The 25,256-nt window shown below is 44.8% G+C and overlaps 1 protein-coding gene across 3 annotated transcripts in view; it reads right to left on the bottom strand.

The window, feature by feature from the left end:
* MMP24 (matrix metallopeptidase 24) overlaps positions 1-25,256 on the bottom strand; it is a 50,033-nt gene that overhangs the window by 12,293 nt on the left and 12,484 nt on the right. For all 3 annotated transcript variants that reach the window (XM_086760508.1, XM_086760509.1, XM_086760510.1), the window contains 2 exons: positions 23,606-23,910; positions 5,032-5,193 (listed from right to left, as the gene is read on the bottom strand). In XM_086760508.1, coding sequence (XP_086616634.1) covers positions 5,032-5,193; positions 23,606-23,910 — 467 coding nt within the window. The remainder of the gene's footprint in view (positions 1-5,031; positions 5,194-23,605; positions 23,911-25,256) is intronic.

Genomic DNA, 25,256 nt, shown 5'->3' on the forward strand with positions numbered 1-25,256 from the left:
ATGCTCTCCTGGTCTCTATAAAGAGACAATTCATCTTTTGGGTGCAAGAAAACTGCATCCAAAGTTCCCAGGCTTAGGCAGGCAAATGATGAGAGTTGCTCCCAGCTGTGGTGCTTGCAGCCCAGTTCCCCTTTGGAAAAACTTTGAGAAGCCTGGCATCTGCTCCACTGCAAAACAGAACATTTTTTTTAATACTCAGGAAGATCTGTAGGATGACAGAAGTACTTCACACTCAGCTATAACATAAAGCAGTGTTTTTCCATGAGCCGAGAAACCTCCCAAGAGAGGTGGGCTCTCCCTTTGTCAGGAGGCAGCTGATTGGCGTTATCAGCTCCCTCCTCTCACACCAGCTCCCTGTGCTGGGGCAGAGTCAGGTGGACCCCAGGGACAGCAATGGGAACCAGGCAGTTACTCCCTGTCTGGTTTTCAGAGGAATGGGAAGGGAGACCTAGCACACGGCAGGTGAGACTCAGTGGATGCACCAGAGGTGGAGTCCGGTATTTCCTGATGGATCCAACGGAGTCTCTGGCCAGGAGGAACAGTGCAAATGAAGGCATGGAAAATAGAGAAGGAGTCTGGTATCTCTGCAACACGTCAGAGATGTGGGACCAGGACAGATCTCTCCAGCTCTCTTATTGCCACACATTTTCCTTCCCCTGCCCTCCTACGAGCACAGCACCATGGGGCATGGATCCCAAAGTCCCAGATCTTGTAGTTTCTATAGATAAGGTCTTGGATATTACTCTACTAATTTCCCATGTTCAAGAGGACATTATCAGAAAACAGTCCTATGCCTAACGTTTTCAGGTGCTGCACGACAGCAAAGCTTGCTCTGATGATCCCACTCACAGTGCAGCGAGTGACCTCACTCCAAGGTCACCATGTGGAGCATTTTGCATCAGGTTTTTCTGCTGTTTCATCACAAGCCATCTCACGTGTACATGGATCTGGGATTGCCTTGTGGGCCACCATTGGGAAAAGGTGAGGGAGGTTATGAAACCTGTGCTTGCGTTACAGGAGTAATGAGGCCAGCAGGAGGTCACTGTGCCCTGCTGATCCCCCTTCCTGGATGTCAGAGCAGGTGCTGCCTAGTTCCTTGGCCTGCTGTGATTTCATGACCACCCTGGACCTCAGCCCTCACGGGATGCAGCACGCACACTGACTGGGAGCTCTTCTCTTGAGCTGCAGAAAAGATGTGTGAGGCAGACATGTCCTCAGTGAGATGCGGGAGGACCTAGATCCTTGAGGTTGTCTCCAGGCCTAATGATTTGGTCTGTCTTTCAGTGATGAGGAGATCTTTCCTTTGTGACCTTAGGCTTTGAAAGGGTCTTGAAGATAATGGCCTGGTTTCCCAGCTCCAAGCATCCACGTGGACACGAGCTTTTCCTGTACAGCATGTCAAACCCTCTGCTCCCCAGGCTTGGTGTCAGAGGAGTCGCTCCTAACAGGAGAGGCTGCTTCACAGCCTACCACAAGAGGGTACTTAGAGCAGGACGCTAAGAACAGGAGAACCAGTGCTGAAAGACGATCAGCTCAGGCCATGTGACAAGCCATGGCTGGTAGGTCTCCTCTCTCCAGCTGCAATATAGCTGCACGCTGCCCTGACTTCAACACTAGCAAAATTAAGAGAGGCAGTCAACTTAACAGGATATCCAGGGGACCCATATAATGGTAGTGGATTTCCAGTTTCATCCCTTCCTGGGCACGTCACTTTTGACACGGGCACCTAAGTACAGCGAGAGATATCCTTCTGAAAAAGAAGGATATTGGTATTTCCCTCATTTTGTCAAGGAACATGCTACAGGAAGCACCTATGGGAAGATGGAAATACCACTGGCTTGTCTTACAGTCTGCTCTAGTGCACATGGTGGGCTGCTGCCTTTTTGGCTCATAAGGGGAAATAACATTTTAAACATTGGCCTTACACTAACAAGCACAAAGCACAAACAAGACTTCACATCATCTACTGTCTCTTAGGTGAGTTTTGAAATAAATTCATCAGAAAATAATAATTTAACAAATCATTAAATGACAGAATTAGACATATTTCTTTTCTAATGGATAAGCATAGATAAAATACAAAAATACATTTGAAACACATCATTCTCAAAAGAAGGAGACAAAATGGACTTAAGCTTTAGTAGAGCCTCTGTTCTTTGTTTAGCAACTTCAGTGGAATGAAAAATTGGAAGTTTTAATCAAATCTATTTTTACAAAAGGATGCTGCAGGCAGGGCAGTGCCTCTGGCTCTATCATTTATTTTGCATAGTAGGTTCCTAAAAAAAAAAAAAAAGGTATTGAGCATGTGCTGCTGCACTGCAGAGAATTTCAAAGCAGGCAGAAAGCAGGAGGGGCTGATTTTTGGACAGGTGCTCTGGTAGATGGACTTTTGGCATTCCCAAGGCACAACAAAGCAGATCGGCACTGTGGAAATAAAACATATTAGTTGGATGTTCCTGCTACAGCTACCAGAAGGATATTTCAGCAGTCCCTCCTCAGCTGTAAGCAGCTCACACGAAAGGATCTGTTCTTGTATCTCCAGTTCCAGGGAGAAACATAACCTGCATTTCCCATCTTTTCTTTGTGAATGTAAGCATAAAACCTAGTTTTAAACTAAACTTTAGTTTTTGGACCGTAACTCTGTGCTAAGAGTCAAAATCTCTACCTGGGGAATCAAAAGTCCTACTGCAGAAGCTGCTCCTTCCTCTCCCTGCAGGACCAGTTATCCCTACAACCACCCCCACCACCACCATCCCCAGCCCACTCCCAGAGAAGAGCCGTGCGTGATTCCACGACAGTCAACAAACTAATCCCCAATGGCTACCTGCACCGGGTAGTAATTCATTCACACTGCTTTTTTCAAGCTGAGTTAAGACCTTAACCATATTATATTGCACACAGAGAATCTTAACATAGTATGTGGCTAAAGTTTAATACGGAAGTGAAAAATAAGTGGAAGTGTCGTGGTGCTGCTGCCAAGCCCTCGGCAGCGCATGCTGAGCTCTCTGCTCTGTGTCCTGAGGTGCTCTCACAAATTCTCAGGGCCCTGAGGACACTAAGAGGTCTTAATGGCCCCGACCAGCGTGACTTGGTACCTCCCCACCCACTGGTCCAGGAGCCCCACTGCAGCTCGGTCCCAGGCACTGGGTCCCTGCCCGAGCTGTGCCGGGGGAGTGCTGGCCCCCGGCTCGGCCAGAGCCCATATTGGCCTGAACCGCAAATGTGAAGAGGTACAGCTGTCAACTCCTTATCTGCTCCCTTTCCAGAAAGGTGTCTGAAAACAGAGAAATCAGTATTTTTTTCTTGATTGCATTTTCAGTGTCAGCGATAAATTAAGATATTTTTTCTTTCTGATTAGTCAGTCCACAGGAACTAAATCAGCATTTCAAAATAGAAACAGCCTAATTACAATTTAGCAGCTTTCAAAACTGAAAACTTAGGTATATTATTTAATGAAAGTTTAATACTTACTGCCCCAGCACTTTATTTCAAAACCATCCAACTCAGCTACAGTCTGAGCAGTTGAATACAGGTTATGTTAAATTACGCATAATTAAATGGTACCATAGGACAATTGCCATGCAACTTCACCCTGGTAACAAACAATACAGAGAAATCTTCAGCTGCATTAACGGGAAGAGCTGGTTCCCCCTCGGTGTACTTCAAGCCACCTTATTCTAAATGTTGGACCTTACTTGGGTATCTGCCCTACAGCGTGGATGAACTGCACCCTACAAACGCTTGGTTCTTCCCACTGCCCAGACAGGGGTCAGGGAAACTAGCCAGAAAGAGACGACTTCTCTTTAGGCGTCTGCATTTGAAGAAATGAATCTCATTCCAGTCACAACAACAACAAAAAATAATAAAAAAAAAATCAGACTCAAACAATTTACACACAGTTTAGACCTCTAAAGCCTTGCTGTACTGCTTTAGAGTCTTACAGGTCTCAGCACAAATTCTGTTAGAAGTAACTTAAACTTTACTGGCAGGTCACTGATGCAAACGTTGACTAGTGTCAGGTCTGCCACTGAACCCAGCAGCGATCCTTTGGAAACACCAGCTTTCCCACTGACAACCATCTTTCTTTTTTTTTTCCCCAGGTTTAATTCACGTAATATCTGTTCTACTGGTACGGAGAGCTAATATTTGACTGCAGATGTCAAGCAGCTGCAAATGTATAGCTACACAGCATAGCTGCTCTATGCTACGTTTATTAAGTAACCTCTCTGCCAAACTTGTACTTTCCTCAAAGAATGAAATCAGGGAACTTTGACAAAACCTGTTTTCCACGGGCTGCCACAGAGCATATCCATTAGCGCCTTCTGGCTCAGCCTCCCTTTGACTGTGGCTCCCAAAACCTGCACTTCCCCTGCTCCTCAAGTCTCCTCCAGCCAATAATGCTGTGAAAGTCCCTGACTGCATGCCCCAGTACCTGTGACCCTGCCACGTGCCACTACGCCATCTCCAGCCCCTTGGTTTCTTCCCTAATCCCTCTGCCTCCTTTTCTCTCTTTTCCTTGAGCCTGTATCTGTGGCACACGTACAGCAACATTCAGCTGGAGATAAAAAGAAGTGAAGTGTTTGTAAGCAGATTCAAACTTTTTATTCCCCTACCTTCTATACCTGGAGAAAAAAAATAGGTGCATAAATACTTTTTACCTTTCCTTGAAGCTCCATATTCTTCACATTCTTCCCCTCTGCTTGCACTGGCTGTTCCTAATGGACAAACCCTGGGCACAGCAATTGCCTCTTTTTCCCTTCCTAGTGCTCCTTGATATTGGGGACATAGTGAGGGATGGAGCCACAGTGAGACCATAGAGATCTGGTTACCTGACTTGCACAAAGATAGTGCCACCGGGCCAGTCATCTGGTATGGGGCTGTGGGTCAAGGGCTTTAAACAGTTCCCCAATCAGCTGCGGCAGGAAATCCGGCCCACCAGCTGCAAGCATTTTGGGGGCTGCCTGTCTGCGTCTGTAAATACTCACTAGACTCGAGCTGGGTGTAAACACGTGAGTGGGTAGTGTTGCTCACCATAGATTTTCTGAATTCCCTGGAGGTCATCCTGGGGCAGTTTGAAGTTGTGTGTTTCCATGTACTGGTAGAAAGGAGCCATGATAGCACTGGGATCGTTGGAGTGTTCCAGTCCCAGTGCATGCCCCAGCTCATGGACGGCGACCAGAAAGAGATCGTTCCCTGCGGAAGGAAGGCACAGCCAGGTTAGTACACAGCCTGACGCAATCCCAAGCCCCACTTACTCCGAAATCAAGAAGGAAATGCTTTGCTATCCTATTACCCAGCAGGTAACAGCCAGGGTAGGCTCCTGGAGACGGACCCTGAAAGCCTGGGCAGCTTTTGCAGTCATTGCTGCAGAATGAGCAGGAGGCTCCTACCCACGACCACCCATGACCACGAGCACCCTCAAACCAGGTAAAACTGGCAGCTGTCTGGAGTGAAAGGCTACTGACTGTAGACTCTTTTAGAGAGTTTACAGAAAATGGCCAACAAAATAGGCTGCTCTGATACCACTGCCTCCCTATCTGAGTGCTGCCAGGAGAGGTGAGAGCACTGCCAGTCTGCTAATTAATGAGGGTCCATGGTGGGAAGGGAGCTTTGTCCCCCTTCTGGGTCCTCCAGTGCTGTGCTCTGATCTGACCTGGACCACCAAATCCTAGGGGAGATCTGTAAGACAAGGCAGGAGGAAGGACAGAGAAGACCAGGGCACGTGTGGTACCTGGGACAACCCCATCTCCTCTAGCACGGGCTCCTCAACAGGCTTTTACTTTGCTGGACTGCTGGCACTGGCATGTCTGCGGGAGGAGCCGAGCACAGGTAGCACCATCCTGAAGGAGGCAGAGCCACACAGAGAAAGGTCGGGTTGGATCCCAGTGGCAAGAGGGAGGAGGAGGAAGGAGGAAAGAAGGGACTGCTCCTGACAGGAAGCTCCTGATAGAAGGCTGAGGAGCCCTGTCTGGTCCAGAAGCTGGTAGGAGTTCAAAGTAGGGGTACCTTCAATGTTACAGGCATGCACTCCTTTTCAGTCCCATGGATCTGGGACCCTCATCTCCTTGATCTAGTGTGGTCCCTGGATATCCTACTCCATGAGGGCACCTTGGCATGGGAGGTGACACAGGCAATGCTGTGTGAGGGATGAAGACACAGCCACCAAGGACTGATGTCAGTCTCCCCATGCCAATAAAATGCCTGAGCCCTCAATTCTGCCTGAATTGGGCTTTGCTGCTTTTTTTTTGGCAAACCAAGAGCACTTGCAATCAGACACGGGAGAAAACAGTTGGCAGTGGCAGCTCAGTGGCGGCTTTGCAGCATCTCCAAACAGCCATCTCCATTCCCCGCATCCCCAGACTGCACCTGTCTTACAGGTAACAGAGCTGAGGTCTGTGTAGACAGCTGAGCTCTCCTTGGGACAGGAGCTGCAGCAGTGATTCACGTAGAACTATCTTCACTGTTACCCATAAAAACAGGACAACATAGGTTCAGGGGTCTGCAAGTCTTCACAGCAGGGTGCTTTGCCAGCATCTCAGGAGACCTGAAGTCAGTAACAAACAGTGCTCAACTGGTCATACCTACCACGCCAAAAGGGTTCAACTGTTTAAACATTTGAGTTGGAGGGTACAAGCATCTGGATATGCAAGACATGTTAAAACACACAAATGCATTTCAAATAAATGTTCAAATACATTTGTTCAAACACAAATGTCAAAATACATGTGTAGGCTAAAATTTAGCCATATGTCTATTTAAAATTCCAGAATTTCTGTATTTGGGAAGTCCAAATGGAGACTGACTTAATATTTTTTTTTCTCATCCATTGCTGAAGAATCTTGTGTGTGCAGAACAAGTCAATAAAATGTCCAATGGCAGAGTACAAAATGCATTAAGTAGTTTCACGGTAAAGTTTGGAGGACTGATCACTCTTCATGGGTTTTCAAAAACACTCAAGCTTAGAAGATGCACTCAGTTTTCAAAAGGGATTCAAAGACTCAAAGTCCTGTTGAAAATTAAATAGACTCACTCTCCCATGTCACTGAAATGCAAATGAAGGCATAATTATCATTGCTACTACAACTCACACATGAAGTGCGTGGTAACAGTCACTCAGTACAGAGCTGGCTTTCACAAGCAAAGCCATGAAGGTCAGCTCTGTACTGAGTGAGCCTGTGTGAAGTGCTTGGAGACTTTCTCCCTCACCAATTTGGTGACATTTTCTTCCCTCTTGAAGCATCCAAAGAGTCTTTGTACTGCCAGCTTGTCTGGAACTCATCTCTATGTAAGTCTACGTATAAATAGATGTAAGTTACTTGCCTCTATGCGCTAAATCTTTACCAGGATCAGACACTATCTTCATTTAAATCAGTTTTAAATAGCCTTCAGTCACTTGGCTCTGCCCAAAACAAATGCCAGCCCACTTTACAGCTGGAAAACAGAATCACACAGGCTCACAGAATGGGCGAGTTTGGAAGGCACCTCTGGAGATTGTCTAGTCCAACCCCCCAGCTCAGGCAAGGTCAAGTAAAGCAGGTTATCCAGGACTGTGTTCAGTCAGGTTTTGAATTTCAAGTTTCTTGTATTGGCAAGTCCCATACATAGCATTCCAGATGTGCTGAGGAAGGATCATCTCCCTTGACCTGCTGGAAATGCTCTTCCTAATGCAGCCGTGGATGTTTAGGTCTTCTGTGCTGCAGGGGCACACTGCTAATTTGTGTTCAGCTTGGTGTCAACCAGGACCCCCGGGTCCTCCTCTGCAAAGCTGCTTTCTAGTCTGTCAGCCACCAACAAAGCCGAGGTGCAGAGCTTTCCATTTCTCTTTGCTCGATTTCATTAGATTCCTGTCAGCCCATTTCTCCAGCCTCTTGAGGTGTCTCTGAATGACAGCATCACTACTTAGTTTATCATCCACTTCTCCAAATTTTGTATCATCTTTGAATTTGCTGAGGGTGCACTCTACTGCATCATCGAGGTCATTCATGAAGATATTAAAACAATATTGACCTCAGTATCAACCCCTCTGACGCATATCCTGAACTTCACCATCTCATGGTTACTGCCAAGGATGCTACAGATCTTCACACTTCCCACCAGTTCTTCCTTTTTAGGTACCACGTCCAGCAGATCATCTCTTTTTGTTGGTTCCTTGATCACCAGTGAGACTAGGAAGAGTTCTGGGATGATCAGCAAGCCCAAAAAGATGAAGCCTCATACCTGAGGAAGTATGTCAACAACCATGGTGGTCAGGGCAACCAGCTCTTCCACTACTGAACAGAAATACACCTTTTCCTAGTTATCCTTATGAAATACTTATACCTGGAAATACGGACAACCGTGGTGTTGCAGTTTAACCCTGCTCAGGACCAAGCTATGCAGTCACTCACTCACTCCCCTCACCCTCCAGTGGGACGGGGAGGAGAACTGGTAAAGAAAAGAAGGAAAAACTCATGGGTTGAGACAAAAAAAAAGGTTTAGAAGAACAACAGAAGAAAAGAAAACAGACGGAAAACAAAACAAAAAAAACCCCAGTAACAGAATGTACTCAAACACGTCATTTCCAGTACCGTAGCTCACAGGGGATCCTGGTGCCCGTCCCCCTCCTGAGCATCAGCACCCTCCCCCCAGCACCCTCCCCACTGGATACCCTGAGCAGACGGCCCATGGGATGGAGCAGCCCTTGGGCCAGTTTGGGTAACCTGGCCCAGCTGTGGGCTCATTTGTGACCTACCTAGCCACAGGGGCCACCAGCTCCAGCTCCTCTCCCAGCTCCGGTGAAAGTTAACTCTGTCCCAGCCAGAACCAGGACATGTGGAAAACACTGCTGTCCAGTTTTAAAACACCATTTTGACAGACAGTGCTGTGTGAGGATGCCACAGAGCACAGAAAATTTTGGCTGGGGAGCTCTGCCTCCTTGCATCTAGATGTAAGGGACTCACTAAGAAATGAACCTTCCCAGTTCTAGCACAGCCACAGAGGACAGGCCAACACTGAGTGGAAAAGCTATCCTCCCAGTGCTAGGCAGCTACTCAAACTGGAGTAGCAATGTGCTGGGAGGTGGTGGCTGGAGCAGATGAAGTGGAGCTAAAGAGAATTTCTAGGAAATTAAGTGGTAGGGGTAATGGTTTTAAAATACAGGGAGGGAGATTTAGACTGGACATTAGGAAAAAATGTTTTGCCCTGAGGGTGGTGGAGCAGTGTCCCAGGTTGCCCAGAGAGGTGGTGGATGCCCCATCCCTGGAAACATTCAAGGCCAGATTGGATGGGGCTCTGAGCAACCTGATCTGGTTGGAGATGTCCCTGCTCCTTGCAGGGGGTTGAACTGGATGACCTTTGAAGGTTCCTTCCAACCCAAACCATTCTGTGATTCTATGAAGTGACTTCCACAGAAAGCAGGACAAGAAGCTCCTCTTTCTTCTCAACAAATACTCTTATTCTCAATCCTGTGGTTACTTCTCACCTCATTCTACTGAAAGGCAGTAGAATGGCACCAGCAGACATAGCTCCCTCTCCTTCTGCTCCCTGCCCGGGCCAGAGATTTCTCACCTCTGTTTCATCCCCTCACCTTTTTGTTCTAGCCTTCTCCCAGACACATCCAGAGCTCTCTTCCTTCCAGCATGCCCTTCCAGCCTTCTCCATCCTGCTAGATTCTATAAGAGGGTCCCAAGTTTGAATCTAAATTTTCCTGTTAGCTGATGTATGCCCATTTGAGCTAAGTTAAACTTAAGGTAAATTGCAACATAATCATACATCAAAACAAGCTCTTTAGATAAGCACTTTCAAAATGTTTATAACACACTATCTTTCCCTGCAAAGACAAGAAACACATGGTTTTATTTTTCATCTGTAGTCACAGATAAACTGATATATGTACAATCTTCCTTCTAGTCATACACTCCATCACTCATGCTTGATTTTCATTTTCAGCTGGAAAACAGCTGTTAAATCAGGTAACAGACATCTTAAGAAAGGTTTTTCTTTGTGACACTGCTAGCACATGCTTTCTTGTACAGTTTCATTTATTTTAATTATGAAAATCCGTATCAAAACCTTTCCTTTATTTGGCTAAGTAACTCACTGCATAGTAGGGAATCCAATTGCTGTAGGTCAGCAAAACCACTCATTGCTAGCAGTAGTTATCCCTGAGCACGACAGCTGTACAGACAGCTATAAGGAGTGTAGGTCGACTCTGTAGAGCACAGCGGAGCCTAAATCCAGGACAGAGCTTTTAAGACAACAGAAGTACAAATAATATTGTGTATCTGAGTAATAACAGAAAAGCAACTGTGATCTTTGTCATACTAGTTTTATACTTTATGAAATGGATCATCATGCTAACACATCTACGCATTGCAGTTTACTCAGACATAATTAAAAAGCCATATGAAAGTTAAATTTTGAAATTTTATTCAAGTAAGAGTGATACTGAAGAACTCAGATCATTGGTTGTGACAACAGCATGCCTAGGATAATTACAAAAAAGATGTGAACTAAACATGCTTTAAAGACACTAAAATGATCCCTTCCACTCCAACAGCCATGTAGAGAGAACTGTTTTCCAAGCACAACTTAAAGAAGCTTTAGGGCTACTCTAAGCTGTGCCTTGGTTCTTGCATCTTCAAGCCTGGTAGGTCTGAACCATCAAACAGAAGAACTGTGATTTGTCTGTACTCCTCCATTCACCTCCACAACATGCTCTGCTCAAGAAAACCTTTTCAATCTTCTGAAGACCCTGAAGAAGTGGTGATACTGCTCTTCCATTTGTTTGTATCAAATGAGATGTGGAAAACAGCTTTTCTATCTAGAAAGGAAGAAAATAAATGTCAAAAAGAAACATAAGTTTCATTTTGTTAATAAACTATTATTGTTATAAACGTAGCAATGCTGCGTCTTAAGGACTTCATGAAAACTCTTTAAACAGCTTCACTGCATAAAGAAGAATGACTGACATGCAGTCTTAATAGAAATTGTACCACAGCCACGTTAACAAACTGGTCTCCACAAGATCAAGTGACTGCAGTGGACAAAGAACTGCACTGTGTTACCAAACATCAGGAAAGACAGGCAGTTTGCCTTACTGTCCCTGAAAGGCAGTGTGCAAACTAGGTCTATTAGTTGTGTTACACACATCATTAATGTTGCGAGCGGTGCGTCATCTGACGCGGTTCAGACAGCACTGTGAGGACAATCTCTTGTAGAAATTCACAGAAAAAAAAAATATAAAGGTATCTTTCTGGAATGGAGAGACCAAAACTGGCAAAGTGATGTGGAGGCATGAGTGGGCAGCCAGAGAACGGGGAAGTTGTGACTGCTTCAGCTGGCTCAGCAGCCTGGCATTCAATGGAACAACAGTGTTTTGCTGGAAAATTTTCCATATCTTTCACAAGTGTAGGCTGCAATTCAATAAGCAACTCAATACCAAAGAGTTGCCAACCCCAAAATGAAAACTCATATTTGCCTATAGTAGCATATCATTCCCCAATTTGGTACAACAGATGGTAAAGGGAAGAAAAATACTCATAAAAAGATGGAAGATATAGATATGACTTTCATTCCATCAGTCTTGAAAAGAAGCTACGCTGGTGCTTTTATTTTTTAAAAGTATTTAAACACAGCAGGGTCTACAGACAGAATTTAGTATTTGACCCAGTTGTGGAACAACTGGAAGGTAGCTAAAAAATAAATAAGTAAATGGATTTTGAAACAGTTAGAAGGCTGGCAAACAGGTCCTGGCATAGGCAGTGTGGATACAACCAGTTTGCACTATTTGGGATTTTTTTTTTTTGCCAGCCAGGTTGAAATTATATTTAACTCCTGGTGCTGGCAACAAAGAAAGTGCTGTTTTGGAAACTATGAGAGCAACTCTTTGCCACAAAGATGGTGTTTTCAACCTAGGACAGGACACCTACTGTCTTTGTCCTCCGCTGACACAGAAGGTTCCTGATGGGGAACCTGAGCAGGACTGAGAAGTAAGAGCACTAGGATGTAAGAAACATTCCCCACTCAAAGCGGTATTCTTGCTGGATTTGGGTAGAAAAGGCAATACTAGTTAAACTGTCTTCAAATCTTGTGCTTTTCTTCAGAAACAGGGAAGGGGAGGGGATGAAAAAATAAAAAGGAAAAAAAAAAGGTAGTTTAAACAACTTTCTAGTTTGCCCTTGGATGTGATGTCAAAATCTGGAGTACTGGGTGTCATTTCACTGCTGATGCTGAAATCCACCTCTGACTGCAAGGACCAGCAAACTCTTTTCAAGAATTCATCTGTTTTTCATTTTTTCTGCTCCTGAATGCCTGTTATTCTACTCATCCCCCCTTCAGCAAGTAGAACGCAGCAAGTTTATTACAGACACTGCTGTGTTTCACCTTGCTTCACATCATCTGCTCCTGCTTTACAAAGGAAGGTGGCAAAAAGAGACTTTTTGGCTCACCTTGATTCTCATGACCTGCCTTTTACACTGCTGGGGTTTTTTTTCTTCCTTTTTAAGGGAATGACACATCATTTGGATCCCTACTGGCTCCTTCCTACGAATCTCAGAGTATCTCATTCTCTGTGGAAAGAAGGAAAATATTTTATTTTGATTATACAGAAATCAATGGGATTCCAAATACCTACATAACTGTATTCATACTCTGTGTATTAAACAATTACTGACAAAAGCAATGGATATTAATTGTCTTTCTAGAAGACTGCAAACATCAGGTATATTAACAGGTACACTGTTCTGAAAGTGGAAACTGCCAGTGCTCCTTGTTAATGAACTTCAGTGTTAACCAAAAACTAGCACCGTCAATATTGCAAAGCTGAAACATCCAGACTGCAGTAGCACAGCAGTCCTGTAACGGCACTTCTGTGCTTGTATAACGACAGCATACACAACAAGAGAAAGCACTACTTACAGAGACGCTGTCCAGTAGCAAAGATGACTCTGAAGACAGACGTCTTCCACGTGTGCTGGTGGGCTCTCTCTCTTCACTTTACTTTGTAAAAAAAATTAGTTTGCACGTTTTCTATTTACGGCCTTCTATGTTTGGATTGACATGACAGGGATGTAATCTCAAGCTGCTCCTGATTTAAGCCACCTGATTTTACTTTTTACTGTGGCTGGCTGTCTATACGCTTGCTCAAGTTTGGTTCAGCATTAGCATATGATTTTAGATCTATAACTTATGGGAACAAGTCTCTCCAAGCAGTTACAGGATGAAACCAAGGTTAAGTAGGTCTGTTCCAGAGATTAAATACTGAACTAGTCTTCTTTAGTGAACCTAAGTACTGACCAGCAGCATGATCTGGTGGAGTGAAGTATCATTAAAAGGCCTGATAGAGTAAATTGAAATTTTAATAAATTTATGCCCCATTTCACTTCCAACATCTATACGGAAGTCTTTCAGATAACACGTCTTCTGTGTTAAAGGACACGTGAGTCACTTCAAAGCAGCTCTGATTTTCGCTCTGAAAAATACTGATGTTCGTTTTCAACAACAGAGTGTCGGAAGCCTGAAAAATAATGATGGATTCAAAATGCCATTTGTTAGAGCAAAACTCTTTAGATGTGGAGATATTCTGCACCTGAGAAACCAGAGAAAGAAAATTTAAAGAGTATTTAACAGCCAAATAGCACAAAGATTCTATGTGTACTGTGTTGTGAGTACATGCGCTCTCTGTCAAGTTGCCCATTATATTGGTACTTTGTAGATTGTCTTTGCTGGCTTCAGCATTTCCATAGAAAATGAACATGAAGAGAGTGGTAAAGTAAGAAAGAAATGAGACAGAAAGCAAGGCAAAACACAGAGGAAACAGGAATTAATCAAGGTTAAAAGATTACAAAGCTCAGGCAATATGCTGGGTGAAGGTACAGGGGTTAAGAGAAGATTTATTTTATTTTTCAGCAAGCACGCACTTACAAGTCAGGTAAGCGGGTTGCAAGTAGATAGCAGAGAATCAACCTAGGAAAGCGGATACTGATACAAATCTCTAATTAAAAAAAAAAATAAAAATAAAAAAAGCAACACCTGGATACTATTCATTCCTCTCAGTCCCCTCCCTCTATCCAAAATATCACTGTCGTAGTTCAGCCCCGATCAGGACCAGACTACGCAGTCTCTCTCTCACTCCCCCCACCTTCCGAGAGAACAGGGAGAGAAAATATAAGGAAAAACGGCTCGAGGTTTGAGATAAGGACAGGGAGAAATCCTTAAAGTTACCGTCACGGGCAAAACAGACTCAACTTGGGGAAAACTCTTCATTTATTACTACAAACAGCAGGATAATGAGACAGAGAACAAGATAACCTCCCCCCACCCCTCCCTCTTCCCGAGCTTAACATTATCTCTACTACCTTCCCCTCCCGAGCGGCACAGGGGGGAAGAGGGAATGGGGGTTGTGGTCAGTTCATCACATGTTGTTTCACGCCACTGCTTCATGGTTGGGGGAAGAACTCGCATTCCTCCCCTGCTGCGTTGTGGGGTCCCACCCCTACGCCACAGTCCTTCGTGGAACTGCTCCGGCGTGGGTCATCTCTTCCACGGGTGCAGTCCCTCCAGAACAGCTGTCCCAGCGGGCCCTCCATGGGCCACAGCTGCCTTCAGGCATCCACCTCCCCCAGTACGGGGTCCTTCACGGGCTCCAAGTGGATCTCTGCTCCTCCGTGGACCTCCATGGGCTGCAGGGGGACAACCTGCTCCACCATGGCCGTCACCACAGGCTGCAGGGGAATCTTGGCCAGGAGCCACATTACTCCTCCCCCTCCTTCTGAACTGACCTTGGCGTCTGCAGCCGTTCCTCACAACAGGCTGGTAGATGTCTCTCAGGATCTTTTTTTACATCTTATTCACTTCTCATCTCCTTTCCACTTCTTGCAGCCGGGCCAGACTGAGTCGGGCCCAGTCGGCTGCCTGGCGAGAGGCCAGAGGGTGAGGCCTGCAAGGCCCATGAGGCCTGCGCCTCCCCCTCTGCGCCTCTGCCCCCGCTCAGCTTCTTCACATCTTCTCTCCTCTCCTTTTTTTTCTGTTTTCCCATTCTTAAATACGTTACCGCAGAGGCGTTATCACGAGACATTCTGCTACCAATCGGCTCGGCCTTGGCCAGCAGTAGGTCCGCCCTAGGCCTGGCCAAGTCCCCTGAACAAAGGGGAGCGACTTCTAGCAGTTTCCTACAGAAGCTACCACCTTAGGCCCCCCCTCACTAAACAAAACCACGACAATCACAATTGTAATCAAACAGGATAAAGTATGTTTAGTCAGCAATGTTTCCAGAGAGACTGGAAACACTTGGAGGTCTTTGATAACAGAGAACTACCTGAGCAGGTACAAAAATGCCAAACTACTCACATACATGCTTCACAGTAGGGGATCTGTTCCACAGTGAACCCTAACATACGTTCAGTGTTTATATGATTAATCTGGCGAATGCTTATAGAAACCTTGTACATTCCTGCATTTGAAAATAAAAGTAACATAAGACGTGGTACTTCAAAAAGCATCAAACATCTGTCAAAAAGTATTGCCAGCTATCTTTTTATGAGCATCACCAGTCCTCCTTCACTAGGAATCTCAATATTAGAAGATTCCCAATTTTAGAAGGGAATTTGGTGACAGAAGAGGAAATTTTGAGCTGCATACCTTGTCACAGCTCAGAGCTGCTATGAAAATTAACTGCAATTTGCACTTAAGTTCTAGGAACTAGAATTCTGTCTGCCTGGCAATGCCAACGAATTAGGGAAAAACTTAGACTGAATGGCATGGAGGTCATCAAGTGTAACTTTCTGTTTCAAGCAGGGCTAACCTCAAAACTATGTCAGGTTGTTTAGGGCGTCATCCAGCCAAGTTTTGAAAGTCTCAAAGGATGGAGTCTCCACACCCTCTCCAGGTGTGGCCTCAGAGTTGTACCACTCTGTTAGTGAAGAATTTTTTCCTTGTGCCCAGATGGGGTTTTCCTTGTTACGGTTTGTGCCCGTTGCCGTTTGTTCCTTTCTCTGTTCACCTCCAAGTGTGGCTCTGTCCTCTCTATTACACCTCCTCCGGTGGAAGACTGCTATTAGATTCCTCCTCAACCCATCCTCCTCACTAGGCTGGACAAGCCCAGTTCCCCTCGTTTCCTCTTGCTCCAGTCCCTTATCACCTCAGTGTGCCTACACTGGACTCTTCCCAGTTTGCTGACACCTTTGATGTACTGGGGCCCCAAACTCCACACTCCATTCTTATTAAACATGAAACGTCACTGGTTTCTACCACGTACTACCAACAAATGTGAAGATGGCTTTGCAAAAAGATCCAGGTGAGGAACAAGAAAAGCTTTCTGGATGAAAACAGGGACAAAGAGCAAGAAGAAGAAAAGGCAAGGAGAATGGCAGGCAGAGACTAACGGACAGGTCTGAAGAACTAAAACTCCACCCAGAATGTAGACACACAATAGTTCTGCTGTGGTTTTCTGATCAGTAGCCCTTTTTCCTGTCCCAGCTGCCCATTTCTACCTACTCTTTCACTTGGGCCCAAGAGCTGGGGCGCCCCTAAGATCAGCAGAAAGGAAGAGAAAGACAAACAACATTTGGCTCATCCATTCCCTTATCTCATTCAGACTGTGGCCACTTCAGCCTTCCGCTGGTTCAAAGGGGAAGAAAGAAAAGAGGTGCTGTGAAAAACGGGACAGTGATGGGGGGAAGCACGTGCATAATCCCTTGCGTAGGAGTTTAAACTGAGAGGAGACCTCAAGCATCTGACTGGAGACCTAGAGCACCAGTCTGCAAACTAAGGTCCAGAAGCTGCAAACGAAAAGCATGGTACTTGAATTCTGTTTCTCATTCAAGGTCAAATTATTTAGGGCTTTGGAAGACACCCATCCCTCCAAGATCCAGGAATCTGAACGGGGAAAGGCATATACCTCTTCCTTGAGCCAGTCTGTAGAAAACACACCTGTTGTAGCTAGACACAGTCCACAAAGTATAACGACATTGCTCAGTATGTGCATGTCTAGAGAAGAAACCTTTCATATTCTATCTCCAATGTCTTCTAGGGTTCAAGACAAGTGAGCAGATTCAAGTAGTCAGCTGTGATAGTAAAGGCAACAAGTACCAGAAGCATGAGACATCCTCCATAAGAACCTAACATGGACCAAATAGACAATTTTAAGAACTTTGTACTCATAGCAGGAATACAAAGAGTACCAGGACATTCAAGTTCAAGCTCAAATTAAGTTGGCACACCTGATTTCTTACCAAGAACAGCCCAGGCCGTACCAGGAGAATGGCTCTCTCAAAGCTTAGCTAAATGTCTATATTTGTGCAACTGAATTCCACTGTAAATTTTAGGAACAGGGATACAAATGTCAAAAAAAATTGAGAAGGTTTGGGATATTAATATTTCCAGGATAAAAAACAGTAGACCTCCAGTGAAGACACCACTTCGAACATGCTGACCAGCAGATGAACGCCAGCACAAAGCTATGCGTGCCCCCCACCAACACGCACAGCAGGCTGTCATGCTCACTGGCTGTAAGACTCTCCTCCAAAATTAGCTACTCTAATCAAGACTTTCTCTTTGAGATCCTAGCTGAACATTCACATTCGTCAGCTTAGACAGTATTTGGCTGTCCTGAAAAACCTGCTCAGGTTCCTGAACATATGTGATGTCCAGATGGTGGCTTCAGGAGTGCTTACTCTGTTGTCCAGGTAGATGCCCACTGAAACAATGCTAGTCCTTGTGGTGGAATCACAGAGAAAAATCTGTCCACTTCCTCTCCTCTGTGGCTAACAGAAGCCTTCCCAGAAGGTGGTTCAGGCCCTCTTCCTGCAGAACTTCAGAAGCTCCTCCACTGGCACTAGAAGGGACAGAAGTCTCTTCTCCTGTACTCGCTCTGGCAGTGTCTGTAAACGCTGGTACTCTTCTTGGTTGCCTTTTCTTCAGAAGCCCTGAACAAGAAGCTTTCCAAAGAGGCCTCTGGAGGAACCTACCGGGACCTATGGGTAGATGTTTGTTGTAATGACTACAAGATTTATTTACTCGCTGTTAGCAAAGCTCAGCATTTCTTGCCAATAGCTAAAGAGCAGATGCAGTGGTAAACCTATGTTTACAAAGAGAACTCGATACAGGTGTGAAGCTGCAGTGAGTGGGAGAGTACCTGGAAGAGAGGACACTGAAAGATGAATCCTGTGAACTGCAAAATGATCAAACTCGATGTGAAGCTGAGTCACACTGGAGTCGCTATGGGAACAACTTGCCAGCTTGTTGTTTCTTGAAGGAGCTGAAGTGGCTGCCCGTGGGCACCCTCCCACTTACACTGCCACACAACGAGCAGACGCCAGGGAGGGTCCCATAGCTCAACCCTGGGCACACTGAAAGAACAGAATTCTGGTGATCTCTGGCAGGGCATGGATACCTCAGTACTTGCCTTGCTTTAGCATTAACAAGGTTCTCTAAACGTCTTTCCTAAATCAACCCTGCTCCACTGTAAGCCCTACTACTGCTTCAGTGCATTTCCTGACCAGCACGGTGCCTCGTGCACAAGCTTTGGAATGAAATCTGGATCGCACAGGAAGGCGGACAGCAGGTATCACCACTGCAGACGGGACAGCCCCAGCAGCAGCGGGGCTGCGTACCCTCTCTGCAGCAGCAGCGGGGCTGCTTGTCACAGCCATGGGAAGGGATTGTGGAGGGGTGTACTGTTCGCACCAGCACCAGCAAGACACAGGCACTGCTACTCGCAGTGATGGTGACCGAGCAGGTATCTCACTGCCAACACGGGAGCACAGCCAATAGCTGCAGCGGGGTGGCAGACACCGCATGTTCAATACCACGGTGCTGCCAACATGCACAACAGCAACTGTCGTTTACTTTTAAAAGATCATGAAGATTTGCCTGGGATTATTATTGATACTATTTGCAATGTGAAACTGGACATTAAAATTGACTTCTTGTCAATTAAACAAACGCTCAAGTCAGAGCACTCATATGTTATGTGGATATTTAAAGTGAATTCTTTCAGAATTTCTTTTCAACCTGTTGTTGGAGATGCATATATATATATATATATATAGTAATTATTTTCATACAAAGGCTAGGAAATACTTGATTTGGCCAGTTAAAAATGGATTTCATGCAGCATCTCTATTCTTGAGCCCAGTTAGGTAAGATACTGAGGAGCCAAGGGGAAGAGATCCCAGCATGGCCAAGTTTGTTTCCCCTCTTTCAGGCACAGGCTTTGCTGCCTACAGCGAGCAACTGATGGCAGCAGCTTTGAGTCTTGAGATGGTCACTTTAAAGTTTGTGTGGCTGTTTCTACAGCACATTTCAAGCCAAAAAAAAAAAAAAAAAAAAAAGCCCAAGACTTGGAGAAAGTCAGCAAAGTCACCTTCAGTGTCCCTTCTTGTAATGCAAACAACTGGGATGCTGAGACTGCCTGCACCCACATGTCACTCGGTGACCAAAGGCTGTGTCTAAGCAGCCAAGATGGGCCACTTGCCCTGTGAGCAGCCACACACAATACACTGCTAAAAGACAATGACTCCAAAACCAGCTTCAATTGCCTCAAGTGCCCTTACAGCAAAGTCTAAAAAGCCAGATCCCTGGATGCTACAAGTCTGGGACAAGGTAAGGCCAAGAGCTGCTGTTTCTGTTGAGGAGCACCTTCCAGGAAGAACATGAGATAGGTCCCCACAACTGTGACCACGCCAGTTGCTCCTCATTGTGTGGTTCTGTAGATGATTTATCTCTAAACATAAAACCTCACTCCTCCTCTTTTTGCAGTTGCACCCTGTTTGCCCTATCACTTCTCTAATTTGCCTTGATCCCTCCAAATTCCAGCATTCTGCCTCATGCTTCCAGGTGCTCCCATTGACATTCTCATCCGAAAGTTTAACAAATGAATTCTGTATCCCCTGATCCCAGTTAACAGGGCTGCTCCAGGAGTTCAGCTTCCTACCTGGTTTTGCACATCCTCATCATCATATTATCCACGTTAATCTTCTGCAGCTTGCTTACAGAAACGTCAGAGAAGGCAGTACAAGATGATAAACCAGCAATCATGGCTTGACAGTATGGTATTACCCTGCTAAAGGAACTCTACACGAGTGGAACCGTAACTAATATCCAGGGGGAAGGAAACCTGGCACTCACTTTGAAAGCCTATGCAGGATCATTCTTCCCAGCAGAAGACAAAAGCAGCGTTGGTGCACATGCCACTGTTACCACGGTCTCGGAAGGACATCCAACAGCATCAGAGCTGTTACGACCACACTAAAGGTTTTAAGGGACGTGATAATGTTCATGCTGTCCACAAGGGGCAAAATCAGTATAATAATGATCATGCAAAATGCTAATGAATATATAAATCCCAGCTAACTATCCACTAGCTGGTGTGACAAAATTGGTAATGAACCCGGATTACCACAAGGTTTCTTTACGAGATAAAAGCTTTCATCAACAGGATATATCACATTCTCCATGTACAAATCAGCAGTGGCTGCTTTCATAGAAAAATCTGTTCAAATCATCCTTAACTTTTTCTGACTGGATAAGGCTGCATGTTTTGTTGTTATCCACATAATTTGCACTCTAGGGAGGACTCCAAAACAGTTCTTCTGTGGGGTGATAGCTGCATCCAAACATGGACTCACTGAAACTCTTCAGGTGCCACCACACACTAAGAAAAATGTAGACCAACAAAGCAAAGCTTCAGATCCTACCAGTCTGTAACAAGACTACATGGACTAAATAGGTCAGCCAAATACTCTGAGGACGTTCGGTGCCAGTTTCAGCATCCTGCTCTGTTGACTAGAGATTTACCTTTACAACTGGTCCAAGTCTACCAGCTTTGAGGCAGATTAGTTGAAGGGAAAATCTGAACAAATACACATTATTGTCAGGAACGGAACGTTTTACATGGTGATATTTTGCAGGGTGATGTAAAGATACTACTGTTTCCTCATGGCTATTTTAAGATTTCTATAATCTTTGAATGGATGTTGAATGGCCGAACAGTTCCTTTTTTGCATCTGAATAAATGAGAGCTTTGCCTCTGATCTGCTGGTAGGGCATTTCTATTCCTTCACCGAGAGACTTCTCCAGTCCTAAACTGAACAGCCCCATTGCCCCAAAATACATACCATAAGGACAAGCAAGACCATGCTCGAAGGAATATTTCCTGTTCAAAAGACAGTGTCCTCATGAACACCTTATTTCCAATGAAAAAAGGCAGTGAACTGATCACAGCACAGGAAATCCCTGACCAAGAAGAAACTCTTTAAGGCCTGCTAACAGCATTTCAAGTAAAACACACCAGAGGTGAGAGCCTGGCGCTAAGGAGAGCCCAGTGACACAAATACCGAAAACAGCAGGAGAAACTTTTAAAAAGGCCTGGATCATCCAGTGAAGAGACAGGATGTTTTCACATTTGCATACCAAGGCTAAGAACATAGGTAAAAGCAAATTTCTTGCATTTAACACTCACATCTCTAATGCTCTGACTACAGGCTTACCCCTGTCATCCTCAACACACGAAATTCCCGTTCTATCCTCAGTGCTTCCCCCAGGCTGAGGGAACAAATATGACCCCAACGTTCTCAACATCCTCACTGCTGGCTTTTTCAAAAGAGTTTTCAAATAACTGTGCCACTCAGTCTATGCAACACAGTTATTTGAAAACAAATACACAAATTAGATTTATCCTCCGGAATGGAAATCTCAACTCTTGTATCAATTTTCACACTGGGAGTGCACACCAGCCCCTCCAATACCAACTACCTGCACTTTGAGGACACTACTCATGACAGTCACTCAGCACACCAGAGAAATACTTCATGTTTTTGAAAGAGCCACATGGATACTGTTTAAGAAATAGTTTTTCTCAAAAAACCAGATCCTCTACTCATTGTATATATTGTTCTCAACCATCATCCCATATAAAAAACCCTCCAAAAAGTGATAATCTGTGTTAGAACATGCTACCCAGTGGAAAATTTTCCCCAGAGTCAACCCTGCCAGTCTTTAAGCTGCCTCCTAACCTTGCTAAGCTTATCATCAGAAGGAAAATTTTTGTGCAGAAAAGAGATAAAAGAAAAAACCCAAGTACCTCTTGTCAAAACCTTCCCTTCCATCTTCCCGTAAGGACCTTCTATCCCAGACACCGGCACTCCCAGCTCTCAGCTGGGAAGTCACACCCAGCGCACAAGCCACCCTCGCACCCCGGGGTTGAGATCAAACAATTACTGAGACCAGACCGAACTTGCACAGACCACTGGGAACACACAGACACACTTAACTGTGGCAAAAGCACCTCCTGGAAGGAAACCACTCAGTCTGATTGTCAATCCTGGCCCTCAGTGGAAACTACAAACTGCCCTCCAGCCACACAGCTAGGAATAAAAATTCATAACGTTTCAAGAAAATAAGATTCTGCTTCTCTGCCACACCACAGCCTCCCACACTCTCCGCACCATCCCCCCTCCACATCTCACAGGCTCTAACCTCTCTTTATCTGCCTACATCTAATGGAGTCATTTAAACATGCCAGGAAACATCACTTCTTCTCTCAGAAGACAAGTGTCATGGCACTTCTGCTTTCCCACAAATTAGCATTCCCACAATGAACTTGCCAGCTCAGTTTCCTTTCAAAGATGATCTGATAGACGCCAAATCCAAACTCCAAGGGATTCTCTCCATTTGTGTTCCATTCTGAGCTCTCACTTTTAGGTCAGGCTTTCATGCCTGAAAGCTTTTCTCCTTTTCAAACCAGACTGCTTGGTCTAATGGAAGACGCTGTCTCTGCCCGTGTCCTTAGACATCATGGCCACAACAATGCTACTCCGTTGTCACACGGTTTAAAAATCACGCCATATTTACATCCCAAACAAACTTCTAATCCTTATAAAATGTTTCAAAATGTGATTTTGAGTCCCTAAAGGTTTAAAGACACATTGTCCTTCCCAAATCACTAAGACTGTGAAAACCTGTGTCATAGTTTATGAGGCACTGTAAAATCCTGGTTTTCCAGCTTAAACTTTTTACAAATCATCACTATCCTCAATCAAGGGTTTGAAAATAGAGCAGAAAGTGCTCATTGCCATTAGAGAGTTAGACAGAGCAGAAAGATGTAGAAACTCTTCACTGCCTGTCCTAACCATCAGTCTTCCCTAACAAATCAGCCAGCTCCAGCCTGTGCTGGGAGGAACTAGGACCACACTCGACTGTGGGCAAACAAACAGGGATCAAAACGACATTCAAATGTCTTCACTCTCTCTACTTTCTATTCACCATTACAACGAACTCTAATTGCCCTTGTTAGTACTCCAGGAGAGACAGAGTTTACATCTCAACACCCTCTTGTTAACCCCTTCCCTCCCAGAGCCGTGGTTTCTGCAGCAACTACAGTCCAGATCTCCAGAGGTAAAAAGCCAGCAGACACACATTTCTGTTTACTCCTCAGCATTCACACGTGTACAGAGATGCGCGCAGAGTCACAAACTCACTCACAAAATTATTTACCCACTTTTAGAAAACAGCTGATCCATTGTATGGGAGGCAAAAGCTCCACTAATTGAATACTTCCAAGCTGAAAGCCCATCAATGTGTCTACATTCAACTTATCCTTGTTTTGAAAAATGACCTGCACTCTTACCATCGTGATTAGAATTTCCCAGGGTCCACGGCTCATCGGAATCAAAGTGAGTATCTCCTCCTATTCCTGGTCCAGGAAAGTAAGCGTGAGCTAGGAATCCACCTTCTCCATCAAATGGAGAACTGTCTCCATGGAAACCAGAAGCAAAAAATATCATAATATCAGCCTCCTTCCGGTCATTTTTGATTTCATGGTAAGGGACCTCTTCAAAGGTAAGCGGTGTCACTCTCTGCCAAACATCAAACGCCTGGCGAATGGCTCTCCTGGTATCAACCTCTCCAACCTTGGGGGTATAGTTGTGTACACTGTGTGAATGAGAAAGAAGGGTCGTTTAAATTTGCAGAATACATTCCAGACTTCTTTTTATAATTCCAACACACAGCCACATCTAAGAATCTTCCCAATACTTTTTTGGTTGATCTTGCATTGCTTCCTAAAAACCTCACAGCCTTTCACAGCCTGGCGTAGACAGCTAAGTAACTTACTTAGTTGTTAATTACTGTAAATTACTTCAGATTTTGTCTGAAGTTATCACGTTAAAATGGAAGCCAGTGTATGTAAAAAATTGACTACTAGAATTATTTTGAGAAACAAGTCTTTCAATAAACTATTTATATGAGCAGGGTCATGCTTAGGACTACTCAACACACTCAAGAGCTCACAGGAGTGAGGGACTTGCCAGTTTTGCGCAACCCAGTCCATGAAAGCTGATGATACAGAATTTATGGGGTTTAACTGCATATAAATTTCCCATAATGGTAAACTTCAGCTTAAAAAGTGCTGTTCATGGGCTGGTTTTTGTGTGTACATATAATAGACTTGAAACCTGTTAAACTTGGCTTGGGGAATATGAAATATCTATGTCACAGAAACAACTTTCAGTCTTTAGTGAAACTGGCTCAAGTTAATACAACGATCGACAGATGAAGGACACTGTAATACACCCGCTGGTAAACCCAAACATTGATCACGTGAATGGCACGCTACAAACACTGAAACGGGAAAGTTAAACCGCTGCTAGCTTGACAATGGCAGAAGTGAGGCAATCTGCCAGTCTGCCTCCTGGGGCTACACATACACTTAGGACAGGTTTTATTTACGCCACTGTGTACCGCTTTCCCTATGGTTCAGAAAAGGTTAGAAGCAGGACCTGACTCTCAGATCTTCACATACACAAGGTGTCCCTTTACAGTCTGAGCTAAAGGAATGATTACTGGTGGAAGCTTTGAACTAGTCCCTCCTTCCAGTTTCTGCAGTCCCACACTGTTACTTGAAGAATCCTCCTCCTCCTCCTTTCTCACAGCTCTCTGCAGAAGCAACAGAGTGCCCCAGCACCCGATTCTCTTTTCGTTCACAGTATCATCTCTCTTCCTGTACACTCTGGCACTTTCCCCATGCCGGTCACTCAGATCTCCACCTCTTCACCACCACAGACTTTATTTCTGTCTTAGCCTTGCTCACCCGTACCTTCTCCTTAATGTCTACATTCCTAATTTTCACTCCTCTGCAACCTCCTTTTCCATTTAAAAAAAAATTAAAAGGCTATTTTTTCAACTGGAGAGGGGTTTAACTTTATTTTGAAGTGATGTTCTTATTGTCAAAAACTTCTACTGGAATCATTTGGCGATTGCCTTTTGAAAGCAAAGGGCCT

Source organism: Chlamydotis macqueenii, chromosome 16 (genome assembly GCF_036417535.1).
Source record: "Chlamydotis macqueenii isolate bChlMac1 chromosome 16, bChlMac1.mat, whole genome shotgun sequence".
Lineage (NCBI taxonomy): Eukaryota > Metazoa > Chordata > Aves > Otidiformes > Otididae > Chlamydotis > Chlamydotis macqueenii.